We start from the raw sequence: 18,264 nt of genomic DNA on the forward strand, positions 1-18,264 counted from the left end.
GATATTTCAACCCTGAACTCACTATCATGTCATCTCATCCCTTCTCTATTCAGCAAAAGATTCTTGATCACAAGGCACAGAGGAAGATCAGGGAATACACGAAATATCCCCATCATTACATAATTCTTACTAACACCATTCATACACTCCTTCTCAATCTCAACTATACATCTGTGCTTGTCAGTACACGTGTAGTGTGGATCCTCATGTTCAGTAACTATAAATACTCCCTATATGAACTACGCCATACCTGATTCTACTCTCCCCCCAAAAGTGAGAGATAGATATGCATTCCAGATGGAGCATTCGAACTAAAAAAAAAAAAGTGCTGAGTGCCTGGGTGGGTTTTAGAAACATTCCAAATTGCACTCAATGCCAAACTATGACTTTACCAACTGCAAGGTAAAAAGAAAAGTGCTGCTGAGTGCCTGGGTGGGGAGCAGAAACAACTGCAGAGCAAATCATATTACTATTTACCAGTGTCACATGCGGGACCAGTTTTATTCAGGATATTACAACTTACAAGTGAGCAATTCTAAGCACAGTTGGCTTTGTAAAAGTACACCAGAAGGCATATATTACAAAGTTGAGAACTACCGATTCATTTTGCATTCCATGCATCAGTTTATTCAACCAAAAACACAAAGAGAATCCCATGCATAGGAGAAACTTTTCCTATGAACTGAAAACTAGAGGCCAATACTCAACAACTGGATCTTCCCAAAAACGGTCTTGCACCCTCTACATTCTAGGTACATCTAGAGCATCAAAAGAGAAAGAAATCACCTCTTAAAAAAAAAAAAAAAAAAAAAAAAAAAAAAAAAAAAAAAAAAAAAAAACAAAAAAAGAAACTTGCGTAGTAGCCATTAATTTCATTTCACTTCCATAGAAAAACCTAACAGGCAAGGGCAAGGGAGCCTGTTGAAGCTGTTGCTGGAGCACTCTCAAGCATTTTCTTCGGTGAGCTGCATTTCTTGGTGATGAATCTGAAACAAGCACGATGTGAAACCGAAACGGCAATCATTAGTATGGGAAGAAAAGTCAACATGCGGCAGTCATTAGTATATGTCCTTTGAAAAACATAACAAAAGATGAGATGAAATGGATGTCTAGCTATTTTGAACTGATCGCCACGTATCCCCTTAACATTCATGGTTTGGACACGGAAGAACAATATATGACTCAGAAGAGATTATAACACAATATTGATGGATATGATATGATAATTAGATTGGAATAAATCAGCAATGGAAATCTCCAAGGCAGATATCCATATTTATGTTTTACCATCTGAAAGTAAATTACTTGCTCTTACACTATGATCAGCACAGGAGAGTTCATTAAGAAAATGATAACTAGAACACTGCTCAATAGAAGTGCTCGTGGCTGTTCTTAGAGGAGAGAGCTTTTAGTCTACTCGCAGATGGGAAGGGTAAAACATCCTCTAGCTAGTTTAAGTGGCATAACTGAATTATACATACCTGAAGAAATCCCTCCATAACAACTCAAACATCAACCAGTTCATTCCACCAGCTGATTGGCCATTACCACCTACTTTCCTGCTTCAGGTAGCAAATTGTTCAAGAAATGTGTTAGAATGTAGGATATATGTAAAGAGTATTTATGTAATGTCCATACTGATTATTATTTAGGTGTATGGTACTTAGAGAAGAATGTAATAGTTAGGGTGTACCGAATTCAATAAGGCTTTCAGACTTAAGAAAATGATAGCTCAAATCTAATTCAAAAATATATGAGAGAGCTCTTGAAATAGGAGCATCTTTTAGATCAAAGATGTATAATGAGCCATACCTGGCGGCAGATTTCTTTATTTCGTCAAACATGAAACGAGGAGATAGGCATCCTGTGGCTAGCCATGGAGAGATTTTGCAGGAGAAATTCGCCCCAAACATGCTGCCTTGGCCACCATCCTTATTTAAATTGGTTGGTTGCGCCAAACATTCGCCAGCAAACTTTTTGAGCCTCTGCAGTGCTTCAGTTTCCCCTCCCACAAGAGAAGCATTGGTAGTAAGTTCTCCATCCTGTGTGAAAAAAATAGCTTTAACATCAAGGATACCATATCAACTATTAGCTACGTAACATGGACACTTCCTATTCTGAAAATAGTCCGTGTCGGACACATAGACACACGGACACTCATGCCTGAGACACAGACACATTATGGATACGCTTTCAAACTTGGGTTTCTTCTATACTCTAAAAGACTAACAAAATAATCTATTAATATATTTACAACTCGATATAATATGCCACTTAATTTCATAGTTATTTGTTTGTAAGGAGGTGTTTTTTAAGCTCTAGAGCTCCATAATCAGTTGTGTAACTAAAGAATAGTTAAAGTTTTCTTTTTAATTAGCTGTGTCTCCATGTCCTATTCATACAAGTCCCCGTGTCAGACACTGACAAGCGTATCCGTGCCAATGTGACTTAGACTATTAGCAGACAAATTGAGAGAGAAATTCTTAGTATGAAATGTACTTGAAAATCTTCTTTGGCAGGCATGAACTAATCAAATTAGTATGAGAAACCAATAGAGCATTTGACATGGCTGAAATTGTTTCTATAACAGTTTGGAATGAGAAACCAATCTAAATTATTAAAAAAATCACTAGCGATAAGTAACATGAAAAATGGTGTTCCAAGTAGGCACTAAACAAGCATCGACAGAGTTAAGAGAATGTGAAACAAATAACAATAAGTAACATAATACTAGTGGAAACTTTCCTGGACTGGCCAGAAGAAAGGAATCCCCCACAAACATTTTCTGGGTCCTAAAAACACATTTTCCATTCATATCAAAATATAACACATACAATAACACCACTCCCCTATGAAAGATGATAAGCTGATAAAAAACAACTTGGTTTGGTTTGAACTAAAACTTATACTATATTTTGTTTGATATAAGCACATTACATCCCTTTTTTTTTTTTTTTTTTCCGTAAAAATAGGTCTAATTAATTCAGAATAAGTAACAACAACTTGAGATTGAACCAAAACTTATTCCATATCAAATTTACCCTAAAAATTTGAAACAACAATACTTACTTGTTTAGTTCAAGTTCCATTGCATCAATATCACTCAATACCATAATAATCCAGTACCTGAAACTCACAAAAAAGTTTAATCGTCAATTAAGAAAAAACATTAAGTAGAAACTGCATTTATCATTCAAAAACCTTTAGGATCATCACATTTAACACTTCGAACCAGAAATTTCACTAATCACTTCAAAAATTGAAACAAAAAATCACCAATTTCATGTAAAATTATGTAAAGTTACTTATACGAAGCACAATTTGATACGAATTTAGGTGAATTTGCTAATCTAGATCTCAAAATCAATTAGGGTTTGCGAACTTACCAAGGAAGAGCATTTGTAGATGATCTCTTTCAAATCGTCTGTTCAATTTTTATTAGGGTTATGAATATTTGGAGAAAGTCGGAAAGTGAGCTGAATTCAGAATGAGGGGCGTACCTTTTTCTCTTCTCTCTTTTCTCCTTTCTCTTACGAACTATCTTATATAGTTGGGTAGATTGACATAAATAACCTTATGAAAGATAAGTTGGAACGGATTTGTAAGATTAGAACGGGTGTTAGGCGTTCCAATACAGGGACGGTTATTGTCCATTCCAAATAAATTTAGCCACCATTCCTATTTTGAAAAAATGGTGTAGTGACTAGTCTACATATCACGTGAGAAGCAACCTGGATATCAACATCATAAAAAAGCTGGTGCCATGAACGCCATGGTAAGTACAATTTAATGGAAATATATTGGTTTAGTTAACACTCAAGGCCATGAAATGGCCACCTAATATCTTTAGCAGCCAAAGATTTCTGCTAGAAATTTCCATGTATTAGTTAAGATTCACCATGATTTTTATGTGTTAGCTTATTGTTTTAACTTTTTAGACCCTCACTGTGAAACTACAAGTGCTAGTACTCTCGTTCATTATAGCCTAGTTTCTTTTATTAGGTTCGAGTATCAGCAGAGCTCACAAATGCACCATTCTGTTGAATATTGACTGTGATCACTACATCAACAGTAGCAAGGCAATGAGGGAGGCTATGTGCTTTTTGATGGATCCTCAGCTAGGGAAGAAGTTGTGTTATATTCAGTTCCCTCAGAGGTTTGATGGCATTGATCGACATGATAGAATGTAAGTATATATGCCCTTTGTCTATATAGCCCTTTGTCTACATGATATATATCAAATAGCCCTTTGTCTATTTGATATATATTCCGGCCAGCTTGTGATTTCATATATGCTGATTTACAAAATCCTTTTGGACTAAATGAAAAGAAAATCATGTTGTACCAATTACGTGTCCAACCAAGGACCAGTATATGTTGGTACTGGATGCGTTTTCAACCGACAAGCATTGTATGGATATGATCCGCCGGTATCTGAAAAGAGGCCTAAGATGACCTGTGATTATCGTTGTTTTGGTGGCTTAAAAAAATCTAAGTCAAAGTCAAAGAAGGGAGGCAATGGTCTGTTAGGAAAATTCTATAGCAAGAAGAAGAAGAACAATTAATGCAAAGAAAGGTTCCTCCCCGGTCTTTGATCTCCAAGAGATTGAAGAAGGATTAGAAGGATATGAGGAGTTGGAGAAGTCTTCCCTAATGTCACAAAAGAACTTTGAGAAGCGTTTTGGTCAGTCTCCAGTGTTTATTACATCAACACTCATGGAAGAAGGTGGACATCCTCAATGGACTAATTCAACAGCTCTTACAAAGGAGGCAATTCATGTTATCAGTTGTGGCTATGAAGAGAAGACTGAATGGGGTAGTGAACAAAGAAAATAACTACCAATATGCAAGTCTTTATTGGATGGTCTATGGTCTCCAATTTTTTTGATTTAATTATTATTATAAAAAAATATTGGATTATGGTCTCCATGAAGCTTTTTAAATGTTGCATTTTTTGAATCAATAGAATAAGCCAACACAATCCTGATTTAGTACTCCATCTAGATTCATCTTCTTTCTTTCTTTTTTTTTTTATCTTTTTTATTTTTTTGGTGTGGTGATATTTGCACCCACCACAAACCCACTTGAAACCTTTTGAGCTCTATTGACGAAAATATCCCTACTATTGTTGACAACACCACTTTGGTTAAATTGTTATCTTCTTTATTTTAATCAAATGCATAGATGTATTATCGAAAAAAAAAAAATCAAAATAGATAGATATGATCTAATCGTACCATCTTAAGCACAATTTATCAAGTCGATTTCATCATTTCTCATCAACTGGACTCCTTTAATTTAGTTTTAGAAAATGTCACTCGCCAACTTTCACAATAACAACTCAATATTGAATTGTTGTTTCGAGTGCTTTGAAGTTTGAATGTTCATTGTTTGATTTAGGAGTATCAATTTTCAAGTTTTTTTTTTTTTTTTTAGATCACTGAACTCTTAAAAATTAGGAGGTTTCATTGAAACTTGAAAGTAATTGTTTTGAGATAAAAGAGAATAAGAATTAGTTAAGAAAATTTGTAGGTTTAATAATAAAGTGGGTCCAATATATTTAATTAGTGGGTTTAGTGATAAAGTGGGTTCAATCATCAATACGGTGAGTGCATACATCACCACCTTTTAATTTTGGTTGTTGTGTTTCTCGGATCATGTGATCTATAATTTACGAATTAAGGTTCAACAAACAAGGTCACTTGTGCGGTTATGGTCATGAATAGATACCAATCTACAGTGTGACTGGAAGGGGAGAAATACTTGCATGAAGGTTCAAATTTATTAATTGCCAAAGAAAAAAAAAAAAACAAATTGATCAATGACTTTTTCGTTCTTTAAATTAAGTTTGGCGTTGGAATAGTAGATGATGAAACTACTAAAAGTCCAAAATGGATGGACATGTAACTCTCCTACATTCTATACGCACTGTACAATACTCTTAGGTCTTCCAAATTAATGGACTTTTTATCCTGTGATGTGTAATTTATGAAATTGACCTTGATGTACTAGGAGAAATTACTAAAGTGGGTACTATCTACATAGGTTGTTTTTGTTTCACTATACCTTGTATGAAATCTAGGTTTCGACTTTTCGTTGTGTGATTAAAGGTTCAACAAACAAGGTCACTTGTGCGGTTATGGTTATGAATAGATACCAATCTATGGTGTAACTGGAAGGGGAGAAATACTTGCATGAAGGTTCAAATTTATTAATTGCCAAAGAAAAAAAACAAATTGATCAATGACTTTTTCGTTCTTTAAATTAAGTTTGGCGTTGGAATAGTAGACGATGAAACTACTAAAAGTCCAAAATGGATGGACATGTAACTCTCCTACTTTCTATACACATTATACAATACTCTTAAGTCTTCCAAATTAATGGACTTTTATCCTGTGATGTGTAATTTATGAAATTGACCTTGGTGTATTAGGATAAATTACTTAAGTGGGTACTATCTACAGAGGTCGTTTTCTGTTTCACTATACCTTGTTGTATGAAATCTAGGCTTTGACGTTTCGCTGTGTGATTAAAGGTTTAACAAACAAGGTCACTTGTGTGGTTATGGTCATGAATAGATAACAATCTACGGTGTGACTGGAAGGGGAGAAATACTTTCATGAATGTTCAAATTTATTAATTGCCAAAGAAAAAAAACAAATTGATCAATGACTTTCATTCTTTAAATTAAGTTTGGCATTGGAATAGTAGACGATGAAACTACTAAAAGTCCAAAATGGATGGACATGTAACTCTCCTACATTCTATACGCATTGTACAGTACTTTTAGGTCTCCCAAATTAATGGACTTTTTATCCTGTGATGTGTATAGTAATTTACAAAATTGACCTTGGTGTACAAGGAGAAATTACTAAAGTGGGTACTATATATCTACAGAGGTCATTTCGCTGTGTGATTAAAGGTTCAACAAACAAGGTCACTTGTGTGGTTATGGTCATGAATAGATACCAATCTATGGTGTGACTAGAAGGGGAGAAATATTTGCATGAATGTTCAAATTTATTAATTGTCAAAGAATAAAAACAAATTGATCAATGACTTCTTTGTTCTTTAAATTAAGTTTGGCATTGGATAGTAGACGATGAAACTACATACTAAAAGTTCAAAATGGATGGACATGTAACTCTCCTACATTCTATACACATTGTACAGAGTACTATTAGGTCTCCCAAATTAATGGACTTTTTATCCTGTGATGTGTAATTTATGAAATTGACCTTGGTGTATGAAGTTTGTAGTATTGTGGTGGGTGAAGTTCATCATAAATCTTAAGATAGGAGGAATGATTGATGAGTGAAAACAATAACTTTTAACTTTTTCCTATTCATATTCATATTTTTCTTCTATTCCTAATGAGTATGGAAAGACTAGTGTTTAAAGAAAGGAAAGTATTGAAAACATGAAGTTTGTAGGATTAAAACATGAAGAATGAAGAGGAAAGGAGATAACTTTATCACCAAGTTACACTCATTGATAACTTCAATGAGTGCAACTAGTGTTCTTGATATTGATCAAATGACAAGAAATGTAGAGACAAGTTGATTAGAATGAAAAGGATTGAAAACAACAACTATTGAAAACAAGATTGAATATAATGAAATGAAATGAAAACAAACAAACAATAAAACAATAAAACAAGATAAATTGAAATAAGGAAATAACGATACAAGAAAATAAAATGCAATAAATGTAAATCTACCTAAGAAAGCATGATAAAATTGATCTCAATTTTTGGGTTGTCAAACCAAAAATTAGATAATGTTTTCTCTTCATACTTTTTGCTTTTATACTCCTACTTTTACAATGACTGATTTGTCATCTCCCTTTAAAATCAAGACACCTCACTATTTTGCTTTTTACTTTTCCTTTATGTTTTGCTTTTGCTTTTTCTCTAACTCTTGAGCAAGCTAGGTTTTGAGCAAGTCTTCTTTTGTGATAAGGCCATCCATCTCCAGTCTTCTAAGTTAAGGACATGACTTTCAGTCTTCTAGGTTTGAGTCCTTGACTTTTGATCTTTGACTTTGACTTTTTCAGCACTTTTTCATAGCAGTTTGAGTCCTCATAAGAAGCGTTAATGAAGCTCTTTTTGGTGCTACAATGCATCTTTTATGATAAGTGGTCTGAAATGGTTTGTAACCTGCAAAAGGCAGTAAAAACTATGAGTTGTCTGTTTATTATGTGTAAGAAAGGTTGTAATGTAGTAATGTAAAAGTAATACAACACACATTTGGGAGTTGATCAGTGTACTAGGAGAAATTACTAAAGTGGGTAATGTAAAGGGGTTTGTTTGAGTGACTCATGGCGAGTGAAAGACCATAGTACAGGGGCCTACGGACCCTTGTAATAGATGAAGACCATCAGATCATGTTTGAGATTAAAGTATACTTGTGCTACTCATGTGACTTAAGTGGCATGTGCCTGTCACGAGAGCTGACCTCCTCTAAGCTAAACATGTTCTCTGACTAGTCTACTATCTATATACTAAAGTAAAAACCTATAAAAGTGAATTTTCTCTCTCCTATGTGGCACTTTAATATGAGAGATAAACTTTTCTCTTTCAAGGTGGCCTATCCTAATAGAGTTGTGGTGACGTGGATATCTACTTGGCACTCTCTCATAAGAGTCCATCAATTGTGAATTGCTTCAAGCATTCCAATTCCTAATTCCTAAAAAATAGCAAAGAACTTCAAAAATAGGAATCCTCTTTCAATTTGAAATTTATTACAATTATTTCCTAAAAAATAGGAAATATAATCTTATAATTACCCCCTAAATTCTCTCTCTATATATATAGATTTTCTTTCAATGTTGGAATTAAAGATCAATATAAGCATGTACGTTTTTTGTTAGCTGCGAGAAAATAAATATAAAAATTAAAGAATCTAAAGTCTTTGCATTGAATCTAATTTGTGATCATACTAATTGGTCATGTAATAACCATTACATGATCGATTTATATTGTTTTGTCCTAATACAAATCATTGGGAAAACCCTATCTATGCCGCAATAATATGCAGTAACGATCTTTTTCTCTTCTCTTGGTTATATTGAAAGCATGGCATGGCCAACAGAACTACCTTAGTTGATCAAAGTAGAAACAAATTATAATATTTCTTATGATCGAACTTTGTATACTCACTCCCATGAAGGGACATAAGCTCAATTATTTACTTACACTATAGTTTCATTTGATTTAACTACCTATACCTTTTTTTTTTTGGGAAACTACTACCTATACCTGTTTATGGTAGATCATTTTATGAACCTGTTTACACAATCAAACCCAAAAATTGCTAGACTCCTTCGTGCCACTTCGACATTGATTAGGAACTTTTGAGAATTCATAACATAATTTCTTTGATATTAGGAGACTATCTATAATTGCCTCGAGAGTGTACATGGTATGGGCGTATGCAACCCCTATTTTGAGACTTAATTGAAGATGGAAACATTATAGATGAGTCTATTATTTTGATAAATATAGAAGACACGTCTAAATAATCCTTTCACATTCTCATGTATGATGACTTGAGTGGTGACTTCATTGTATGATAACTTGAGTGATGATACTAAACAACATTATCGTGGGATTTTCGTTCATTGTTAACTGATTATTATTTCTTTTGGCTGAGAATAATCAGATGATGATGTTAAGCTATAACAGTTGGCATTGGATACCAAAGAACAAGAGTAATATGGTAGACTCTCCTAGAATTATTAACCTAAATATTGAATGGTACTGAGCAAGCCCTTGGTACTCTTTCAAACACCTTGGTACACTATGAGAAACTAGATGGAGATGTTCGGCAAAAGTTAAAAGCCCAGAAGCTAGACCATTTTTGGAGCCATTTAAGGGAAGTGGTAGGAAGGCCGAGTCGGTGACGCAAGCTAACCAATCTTGGACCTTTAACAGTCACCACTGCACCGTACCATCAGAATCTAAAGTTTTGCATTGAATCTAATTTGCAATCATACTAATTGGTCATGTAATAACCATTGCATGATCGATTTACATTGTTTTGTCCTAATACAAATCATTGAGAAAACCTATCTATACCGCAATAATGTGTAGTGATGATCTTTTTCTCTTCTCTTGGTTATATTGAAAGCATGGCATGGCAAGCAGAACTACCTTAGTTGATCAAAGTAGAAACAAATTATATTATTTCTTATGGCCTTTGTATAGTCACTCTCATGGACATAAGCTCAATTTACTTACACTATAGTTTAATTTGATTTAACTACATGTACCTGTTTATGGCATATCATTTTCTGTACATGTTTACATGATCGGACCCAAAAATTATATTGCTAGACTCCTTTGTGCCACTTCGACCTTGATTAGGAACTTTTGAGAATTCACAACAAAATTTCTTTGATACTAAGAAACTATCTATAATTGCCTCAAGAGTATACATGGTATGGGCAGTATGGAACCTCTATTTTGGGACTTAATTGAAGATGGAAACATTATAGATGAGTCTATTTTGATAAATATAGAAGATCTATGCCTTCTCACGTCTAAATAATCCTTTCACATTCTCATGTATGATGACTTGAGTGGTGACTTCATTGTATGATGACTTAAGTGATGAAACTAAACCACATTGTTGGGGGATTTTTGTCCACTATTTATTGATTATTATTTCTTTTGGCTGAGAATAATCAGACGACGATGCTAAGCTATAATAGTTGGCATTGGATACCAAAGAACAAGAGTAATATGGCAGACGACTCTCCTAGAATTATTAACCTAATGAATGGTACTGAGCAATCCCTTGCTACTTTTTCAAACACTTTGGTACGCTATGAGAAACTAGACGGAGATGTTCGGCAAGAGTTAAAAGCCTAGAAGCTGGACCATTTTTGGAGCCATTTAAGGGAAGTGGAAGGTCGAGTCGGTGACGCAAGCTAACCGATCTTGCACCTTTAACAGTTACCACTGCACCGTACCATCAGCTTAGATCACTTCCTTCAGTACACTGACATCCACATCATGCTGGAAAAACAAAATAACGAACACCAACATTAGCATTATGTACCAATGCCTAACAACTAAAAAAATATGGGTGAAATTCCATCGAGATACATCCACTAATATACCATAATAAGGTTAAAACTTTAATGCCAAATGGAAATTCACGCAAAAAATAAAATAATTAATTAAGGTGTGCCATTTTGCCTTATGTTTAGGCAAGAAGCCAAGAAGTATTCTCTAAGCTGATTGAAAAGATTATAATCATTCGGTCATTGTTGTACATGCAGCTTAGTATAGTATCAAGAGTTTTATAAACTGATTAAAATTTAAGACTCGGAACTGATTGAATTGGTGTGGTTCTGTTGATTTTTACCCAAACAACTTACGAGTTTAGGATGTGTACTAATTATTATGAAAAGCTCATATATGTGCAACAGAGTTGTCATGTGCACCTACTATTAATGCTTCACAAGTCAATTTTGCAAATATTTGGGGTTTTGTTTACTGTTACATTCATATGATGTAATTAGGTATCTAATTTAGCTTGACCTCATGTAGGCAACATTTAGAAGGATAACACCTTTTGGCACCGAATTATGGAGAAAACTACTGGAGTATAAGAATATTGATCGTACTACTCACTCTTGAGTTTCTTTGTCCCTATAAATATCGATAAGTTTTGAAACTGGGTTCTTTCAATTCACTCCCCTTTCTCCACCTCTCCTACAGATTTACAACCCGCCAAGAGGTTTGTCCGTGTTTCATAGGCTATGAGGGTGTGGTGACTCAATGGGGTGTTAGTTGCCTTCTTGGCAAAACTCATAGAGATTTGCTTAAGGTAGCCTATATTGGTGTTTGGCATCCAGCTAGAGTTTCATTCACTATAGCTAGGGCAGAGAAGAATGGGTATCACTATTATATGTAGATGAACAAGAAGATATACAAGCTTGGAAAGGCTTGTCATGGGTCACATGCATACTGCTGACAGTGAGTACGATAGGACTAAGAAAGGCATTACTCCGATGGGAGGTTTAATTTCCCCCAAACTTAATAATAAAGAGCTGCTGTGTGGGACTGAATAAGCATGTTGTTACTCTGAGACAATCATTGTTGAAGCAGACCTCAAGACTGGCCTTGGAGGAAATCAAGCTCAAATTCATACACTTAAAGTTTGACTATGGTGGAGAAGTCAAGTTCGATCTATAGCCAAGTCAAAGCTTAGAAATCACAGAATGTTGGTTGCCGTTCCATTTAATTATAGCAGCAATTCTGCTTAGTTTGTTTTTTGTTCTATGTTTGGGCTTTGATCTTCAGTGAACTTCTTTACTTTTTTCGTCATTTCTGCAAGGATCTAAATTTTTTAGCACAATGTGACTTATGAGCAGTGGTTTCCATAATACCTAATATCGAAAAGTTACATGTTCTAACTCTAATTAAGAGATATCTAAACTATTAGAAAACTTTTTTGAATTGACTTTGCCTTTCTATATACAACAATTATAGAAATGCTATTGTCAACTCTAGATTTCTACATATAGAACAATCATAATCATATCAAAAGATCTAATAAGGAGGATCTATGAAGATATTGTTCTATACTTTGAGTAAGCACCGCACCATTGGTAAAGGGATTAAGTAGTCCTATCACAGTTACTATGAAAAACTTATAATTAATGTATCCCCATCCTCTCCAGAATCAAATTTAGAGGTTACATCATCATGTTTCTAATGATAGAGATATGGGACGACATGAACTTGATTAGGTATGAGCACAAGGAGGCCAAGATTAAGAGAATTATGTAGGAGGTGCAATATAAGGATGAAGAAACGATGAAGGGGGAATGGAAGCAAATGAAAATGAAAAATTGATTGTTAAATAATAGGTCGGACAATAGTGGTATACTTAAAGCTACTCAGAGGAGTTATTTTGCAATGGATGACAAGTAATCAAGATTAAGTTTGTAATGTTCTCACATTTTATCATAATTGATTGGTTTAATATTTACCAATTGATTTCCAAAATGTTCAAAAAATTATGCACCAATAAAAAGAAGGTTTTTACTTTAAGCAAAATATCTTAAAGATCCCGGGCGTATGCTGATCAGTCCCCAAAGATGTGTTTTTATCCTCTTATAATACTTCAATTTAGTCAAATTATATGATCAATTATGTAGAAAACTCATGTTCTTATCGTTGTTTCAGGATACAACCCTATTCTGGACCAAATACCTCAAAAGACGTAATCTAGAGCCAAAAGTAGCCTAAAAGGGACTTTATGGGATAACTAAAAAAAAGTGCCAAAAAGTCAACGGTCAAAGTCAAAGTCTACTCAAGGGTCCAAAAACTCAAAAGCTCAGGAAATACTCCAAGGCTTCAAGGACCAAGGACTCAACCCTTTGCAAGACAAGACTAAGCACAAAAGTCTCAAAAGACCAAAAGATCAAATTCCCACAGACATGGGCTTGGGTCTAAAAGGCTTGACCCTATCCACTTAAAAAGGCACAAGAAGCTTCTAGATTAGGTTGCTTGTTGGATAAGATTAGATGAGGGCAATTAAGTATATCTCTACACATATATAAGTGTAGAGATGCCCACAAAATAGGCATGCAGATTAGGGTAGTTTAGTTAGGAGTAGTGTAAGTAAGTAGGAGTAGGAGATCATAATTAGTTAATTGTTTTATTTACTTTTAATTCATTGTTTTTCATTTTCATTGATTTAAAGCTTCAACCTTTATTGAATCTAGTTGGTTTTCTTCCATTCAAAGTGTTTAATCTTGTTTTTCATAACAATAGTTCTTCAAATCATCTTCTCAATCATTCATTCATCCAACCAAAGTTGGTTATACTCATTTGAATCAATCAAATGAGTGTAACTTGCTAACCAAGCTATATTTCTCTTATCTAATCTTCATGTTTTTCAAACTAAAACAACTCTTATTTTCATGTTTTCATCATCAAAACATTAATAACTAGTTCTCAACATCATCATATATCAAAACCATCCCAAAAATTATAGAGAAATCAAGAAAAAGTTGGGTTTTCTCCATTACCATTCAACTCACATTAGATCTAAGATGACCAACTTCAAAAACCCAATACCCCACGATTCTACTCTGTCAAATGGTTGCTGCCGGGGAGTATCTCTCTCTTTTCTTAAAATTTCTCAACTTGTTTTTCTTATTTTCAAGTTTCCTTTCCTGTTGGATCTTACTGATCCGTTTTGTTTATGATTTCAGGTCTCACTTTGGGTTGAAAACAACTTTGTGAAGCAACTGGAGAAAGCTGGTCAAAAGTTACTGGAACATCGACTGCGACCGCTCGCATCCGACTCGCACCTGACTCGTGGCCGCCCCTCTACCTTGCTACACCAAGACAAACCCTTGGCTCATATTAAAGGCTTTGTTCATTATATCTCTCTGCTTAACTTGTATTTGTTCAAATATTAATGATTTGAAACTAGTTAGATTTCCAATATTTAGTGTTCTTCAAATTAAAAAAAAAAAAAAAAAAAAATAAATAAACAAAATAAAATAAAAAGAGCTTAGTTTATTATCATTATTAGATAAAGTATAAGTTTTAATAGGAAATACCATATTTTGCTTTTATCATTATTAATTATGGATAATTAAAAAAAAAAAAAGGATAATATCAACTTGCTTAAAGATAAAGTTTAAAATATCAAACTTAGGCTTAAAATAGGAAGTATTTGTCTTTTGATTTAAGTTTTTAAACTTACCAAGTGTTAAATATTTGATTAACTTGGGACATTTGAATGCACGAGGCAAGTCATGTAACAATACTCTCACACATTACAAATCAACTTGGAAATTAAAAATTCAATTTTTGACATTTTTTGTTATCTTTTCATAATCACATAGTTAATAGTTCAATCACATTTAGTTAAAGTATTTTAACTTAATTACTTTTTGCTTTACATTTATGTTAATTAAGCCCATGAAGGCAAATTTGTAAACTTATTGGTTTTTCCACCTTTCCAACCCAAAATGTGGGTTTAGTTTAGAAATTCTGTAATCGAAATATCATAAAGCTCGAAAGGTGGGTTTGACGTATCGAGACACCCAACACTCGGTCAAACCCCACCACGACACCTCCATCCCCAAGTACGTGTACACACACTTGGGAGGTAATTTCTTCACCTCCTTGCAACTCCCAGTCAGAGGATACTTGGTTGTTTACAAAAGCGTGTTTGCATGACTCCGTGTTAAAATTCAGTATTGTATTTACTTTACGAGCTTAAGGCTAAACCCGAGCCATAAAAAAACAACAAGTGAGACTAATCCCCACTTTAGTTAATGGACGTTGCGTGATTAAAATGCTACATTGACTAAAGAAAAATTTAAAATCAACCAAACAGAACTAATCTAGTCATGTCCATAGGACAAACACTTAGCACGAAGATTGAGAGTGGAAAACTACCAAATTCCAGTGGACCAACTACCTTACTCACTCCCCTTCCTCATTTCATTGTGAGTGAGATTCTTGGTGGCACACCACGTGGTGAAGTAGTGATCTTCTCTTTTGTAGCATGTAAAGCCCCAAAACCTAGTTTTGCGCCCAATGTCCGATTCGAACAGGGCATAATTTCTAATCTACATACATTGCATGCAAACATTTCAAAAACTTCAAAGTCACAAATAGATTTTGATTGTTTGTGCATCATTCTTGTTTGAGCATTCATGACTTATCAATATGCATCACAACCATCATGGGATTATAGTGCAAACCCAGAACCTTGTTCTTGTTGTGGTAGTTCGTATCATTGGGCGTCTCAATGCACATCATATATCTAGTTTGAGCCTCCTATGGAAGATTATTACAATTACGAACCTCAATTTTCAAATTTTCCTAGTACCCAATACACACAAGAGTTTTCTAGTCATACAGACAATTTATGGAGTTCCATTACAAATAGTCAACCACCATTCATATATCCACCTAGTCAGTCAGAGTGCGGTTTCACCCAAAGTCCATTACCATTCACATCACCATCAATTTCAAATTCATATCCCACTCCACCATCTATCACAAACCAACTTTACTAGGCAATGGCCGAGCAAACAATATAAATTCAACAAATAGCAATGACCTTCTGTTTTCTCCATTCCAATTCACAAGATGCTACATCTTAGACTAATCTTCTTCCCACCATTCCAGAACCCATCCAGCAAGAGAAACAAGGTGTTGCTATAACAAAGCCAATTGCTAAAGCCCATCCTGATATTAATGACAAATTAAAACCCCATCACCATCCACTTGACTATCATGTGAATTCCATCTCTCACGATGATGACTATATGCATGAGAAAACTCCGACATAAGAGATTCTAGAACACGTGTTGGATGGACTCGATACACTTAGACAATGATAAGGAGGACATAGAAAATCAAGTGCTTGAGAAGGAGGATATAAAATCTATGGTGGAAAGTGGATCTCAATTTAGTTTGGCTGTTAAAGACTTATCGATGGAACAAAAATGTAACATCCTTAATATTGCCAATATGAATCACAATTTTGTGGATACGCCAAAGCTAGATGAAGAGTTCTCTGAGTCCTTGAGATCATATGATGAACCACCACCCGACCATCATTCTCTCCAATTAATACCTCTTGAAAGCCAACCTCCATCTATTAAAAATCCACCAATTTCTAAGGACTGCACTATTAAACCATTTCAAAGAAACCTCAAACTCGCGCACTTAAGCCAATTGCCTTTGAAATCCTTCATAATTTTCTAAACCTTCCCAGTAAAGATACTTTGCCCAACATACAAACTCATGAGTATATCATTCTAGTTGAGGAGCGCCCCACATTGATTGAAATGCCAGAAAAAGAGGAATAGAATCTATGGTGGAATGTGAGTTCTTGAGAGCATACAATGATCCCTTTATTCAAGTGGTTGAAAAACCCAATTTATCATATGTCGCATCATTTGAGCCTCTTGAAGAACAACTACTACCACAATCACACTCTCTTGGACAATTCAAACACGACGGGTTATTGCATAAATTCCATAATGTGTTACATAAGTTTTCACATACCATTTTGCACCTTACACTCCAACTACATCATTTCATTCTGTTTGGGGGTATATGCTTTAATATGTTTTTCTGTATTGATCCTCAACTGTTTAGACTATTAGTATATAGTTAATAACATATCATCTTTCTTATGCATAATCTTGTGGAATCTAACTTAAAATGATCCCACATATATAGTCTCGACGACTATCCATGATCTTATCTATGAGGATTAAATCCTCTTTTCCATGATGTATTTCCAATCCATTCATTCTCTTACCTTTGTTTCATTAATGGAATACATCATATAAGGTAACCGGACCCTTTACTTGGAGTGTGTGGTTATTAGTGCCGGAGCCTTGAGTCCACATATATCTCACATATTCTTTGTAAAACACTTTTTACTAGTAGTTTGAGTAAGTGTGACCCTATAGGGTGAGTATACAAATTTTTCTTTTCTTTATTTTACATTCTTTTTCAAAATAGTTTTCTTTCATTGTTTTCTGTCTTACATAAGTTCTTTCCTTCAATCTTCACTATTGACGCTTGAGTAGTCTTTCCTCTATAAAGAAGAGATGTGAAACAAAGCAGAAGTGAGATGGTGATTGAGTGGAGGATGTTTTACAGTTGCTTTTTATGGTTGTTTTTCATACTTAGTCTTATATAGGCATGCCAAACCATGGGAGGGTTGGCAATTGGAGCCCGTTTAATTCAAAAATGTTTTCCTTTTGTGGGTGATTTCTAGTTGTTTAGAGTTTTGTCTTACAATCTAGTTGTAATGGTTTTAACTAGGTCTAACTAGAAAGTATGAGAGGAGAGACTAGATTATCTAGAAATAGAGCTAGTCATCTTCACTAGATTTGCTTATTAGCAAAACAAGAAGTGGAAGATCTAGGGAGGCCAAACCATGGGATGGTTCACAATTTGAGTCACCTAAATTCAAAATTTTTCTTCATTCTATTGGGTGGATCACTCTCCTCATAGTGATTTTTCTTAGTTTTTTTTTTTTTTTTTTTTTTTTTTTTTAATTTAGGAATAAAACCCAAAAAAGAAAAACCCTTCTCTCACCCTTTCATAAATGGTTGTTTTCTCCATTCTATTAATGTAAGATTCTCGATACATCATAGAGTTATGTGATTTTTCAAAACCAAAATGGGCAATGGATTCTACACAGACCAACCCCCTAGACCAACACAATCTAGGGGCGGTTTGAGATTAGTTTTGCT

At 34.4% G+C, this 18,264-nt stretch overlaps 1 protein-coding gene across 3 annotated transcripts; it reads right to left on the reverse strand.

The window, feature by feature from the left end:
- Nucleotides 1-578: 578 nt before the first annotated feature.
- Nucleotides 579-4,919, reverse strand: LOC147506131 (blue-light photoreceptor PHR2-like). 3 transcript variants are annotated; one of them, XM_086558414.1, is made up of 9 exons: nucleotides 4,447-4,919; nucleotides 3,501-3,837; nucleotides 3,387-3,424; nucleotides 3,070-3,126; nucleotides 2,732-2,792; nucleotides 1,813-2,042; nucleotides 1,482-1,562; nucleotides 901-986; nucleotides 579-758 (listed from the first exon to the last, which is right to left on the reverse strand). In XM_086558414.1, the coding sequence occupies exons 4-9, from the start codon at nucleotides 3,111-3,113 to the stop codon at nucleotides 742-744; spliced, it is 519 nt and encodes a 172-aa protein (XP_086414540.1). In that variant the 5' UTR covers nucleotides 3,114-3,126; nucleotides 3,387-3,424; nucleotides 3,501-3,837; nucleotides 4,447-4,919; the 3' UTR covers nucleotides 579-741. The 3 variants fall into 3 exon arrangements, with proteins under 3 accessions (XP_086414540.1, XP_086414539.1, XP_086414541.1); XM_086558413.1 differs by having other exon boundaries at nucleotides 3,387-3,837; nucleotides 4,447-4,918; XM_086558415.1 differs by having other exon boundaries at nucleotides 1,482-1,559; nucleotides 3,387-3,837; nucleotides 4,447-4,912.
- Nucleotides 4,920-18,264: the final 13,345 nt, after the last annotated feature.

The sequence above is a fragment of the Coptis chinensis genome, chromosome 4 (assembly GCF_015680905.1).
Source record: "Coptis chinensis isolate HL-2020 chromosome 4, ASM1568090v1, whole genome shotgun sequence".
Classification (NCBI taxonomy): Eukaryota; Viridiplantae; Streptophyta; class Magnoliopsida; order Ranunculales; family Ranunculaceae; genus Coptis; species Coptis chinensis.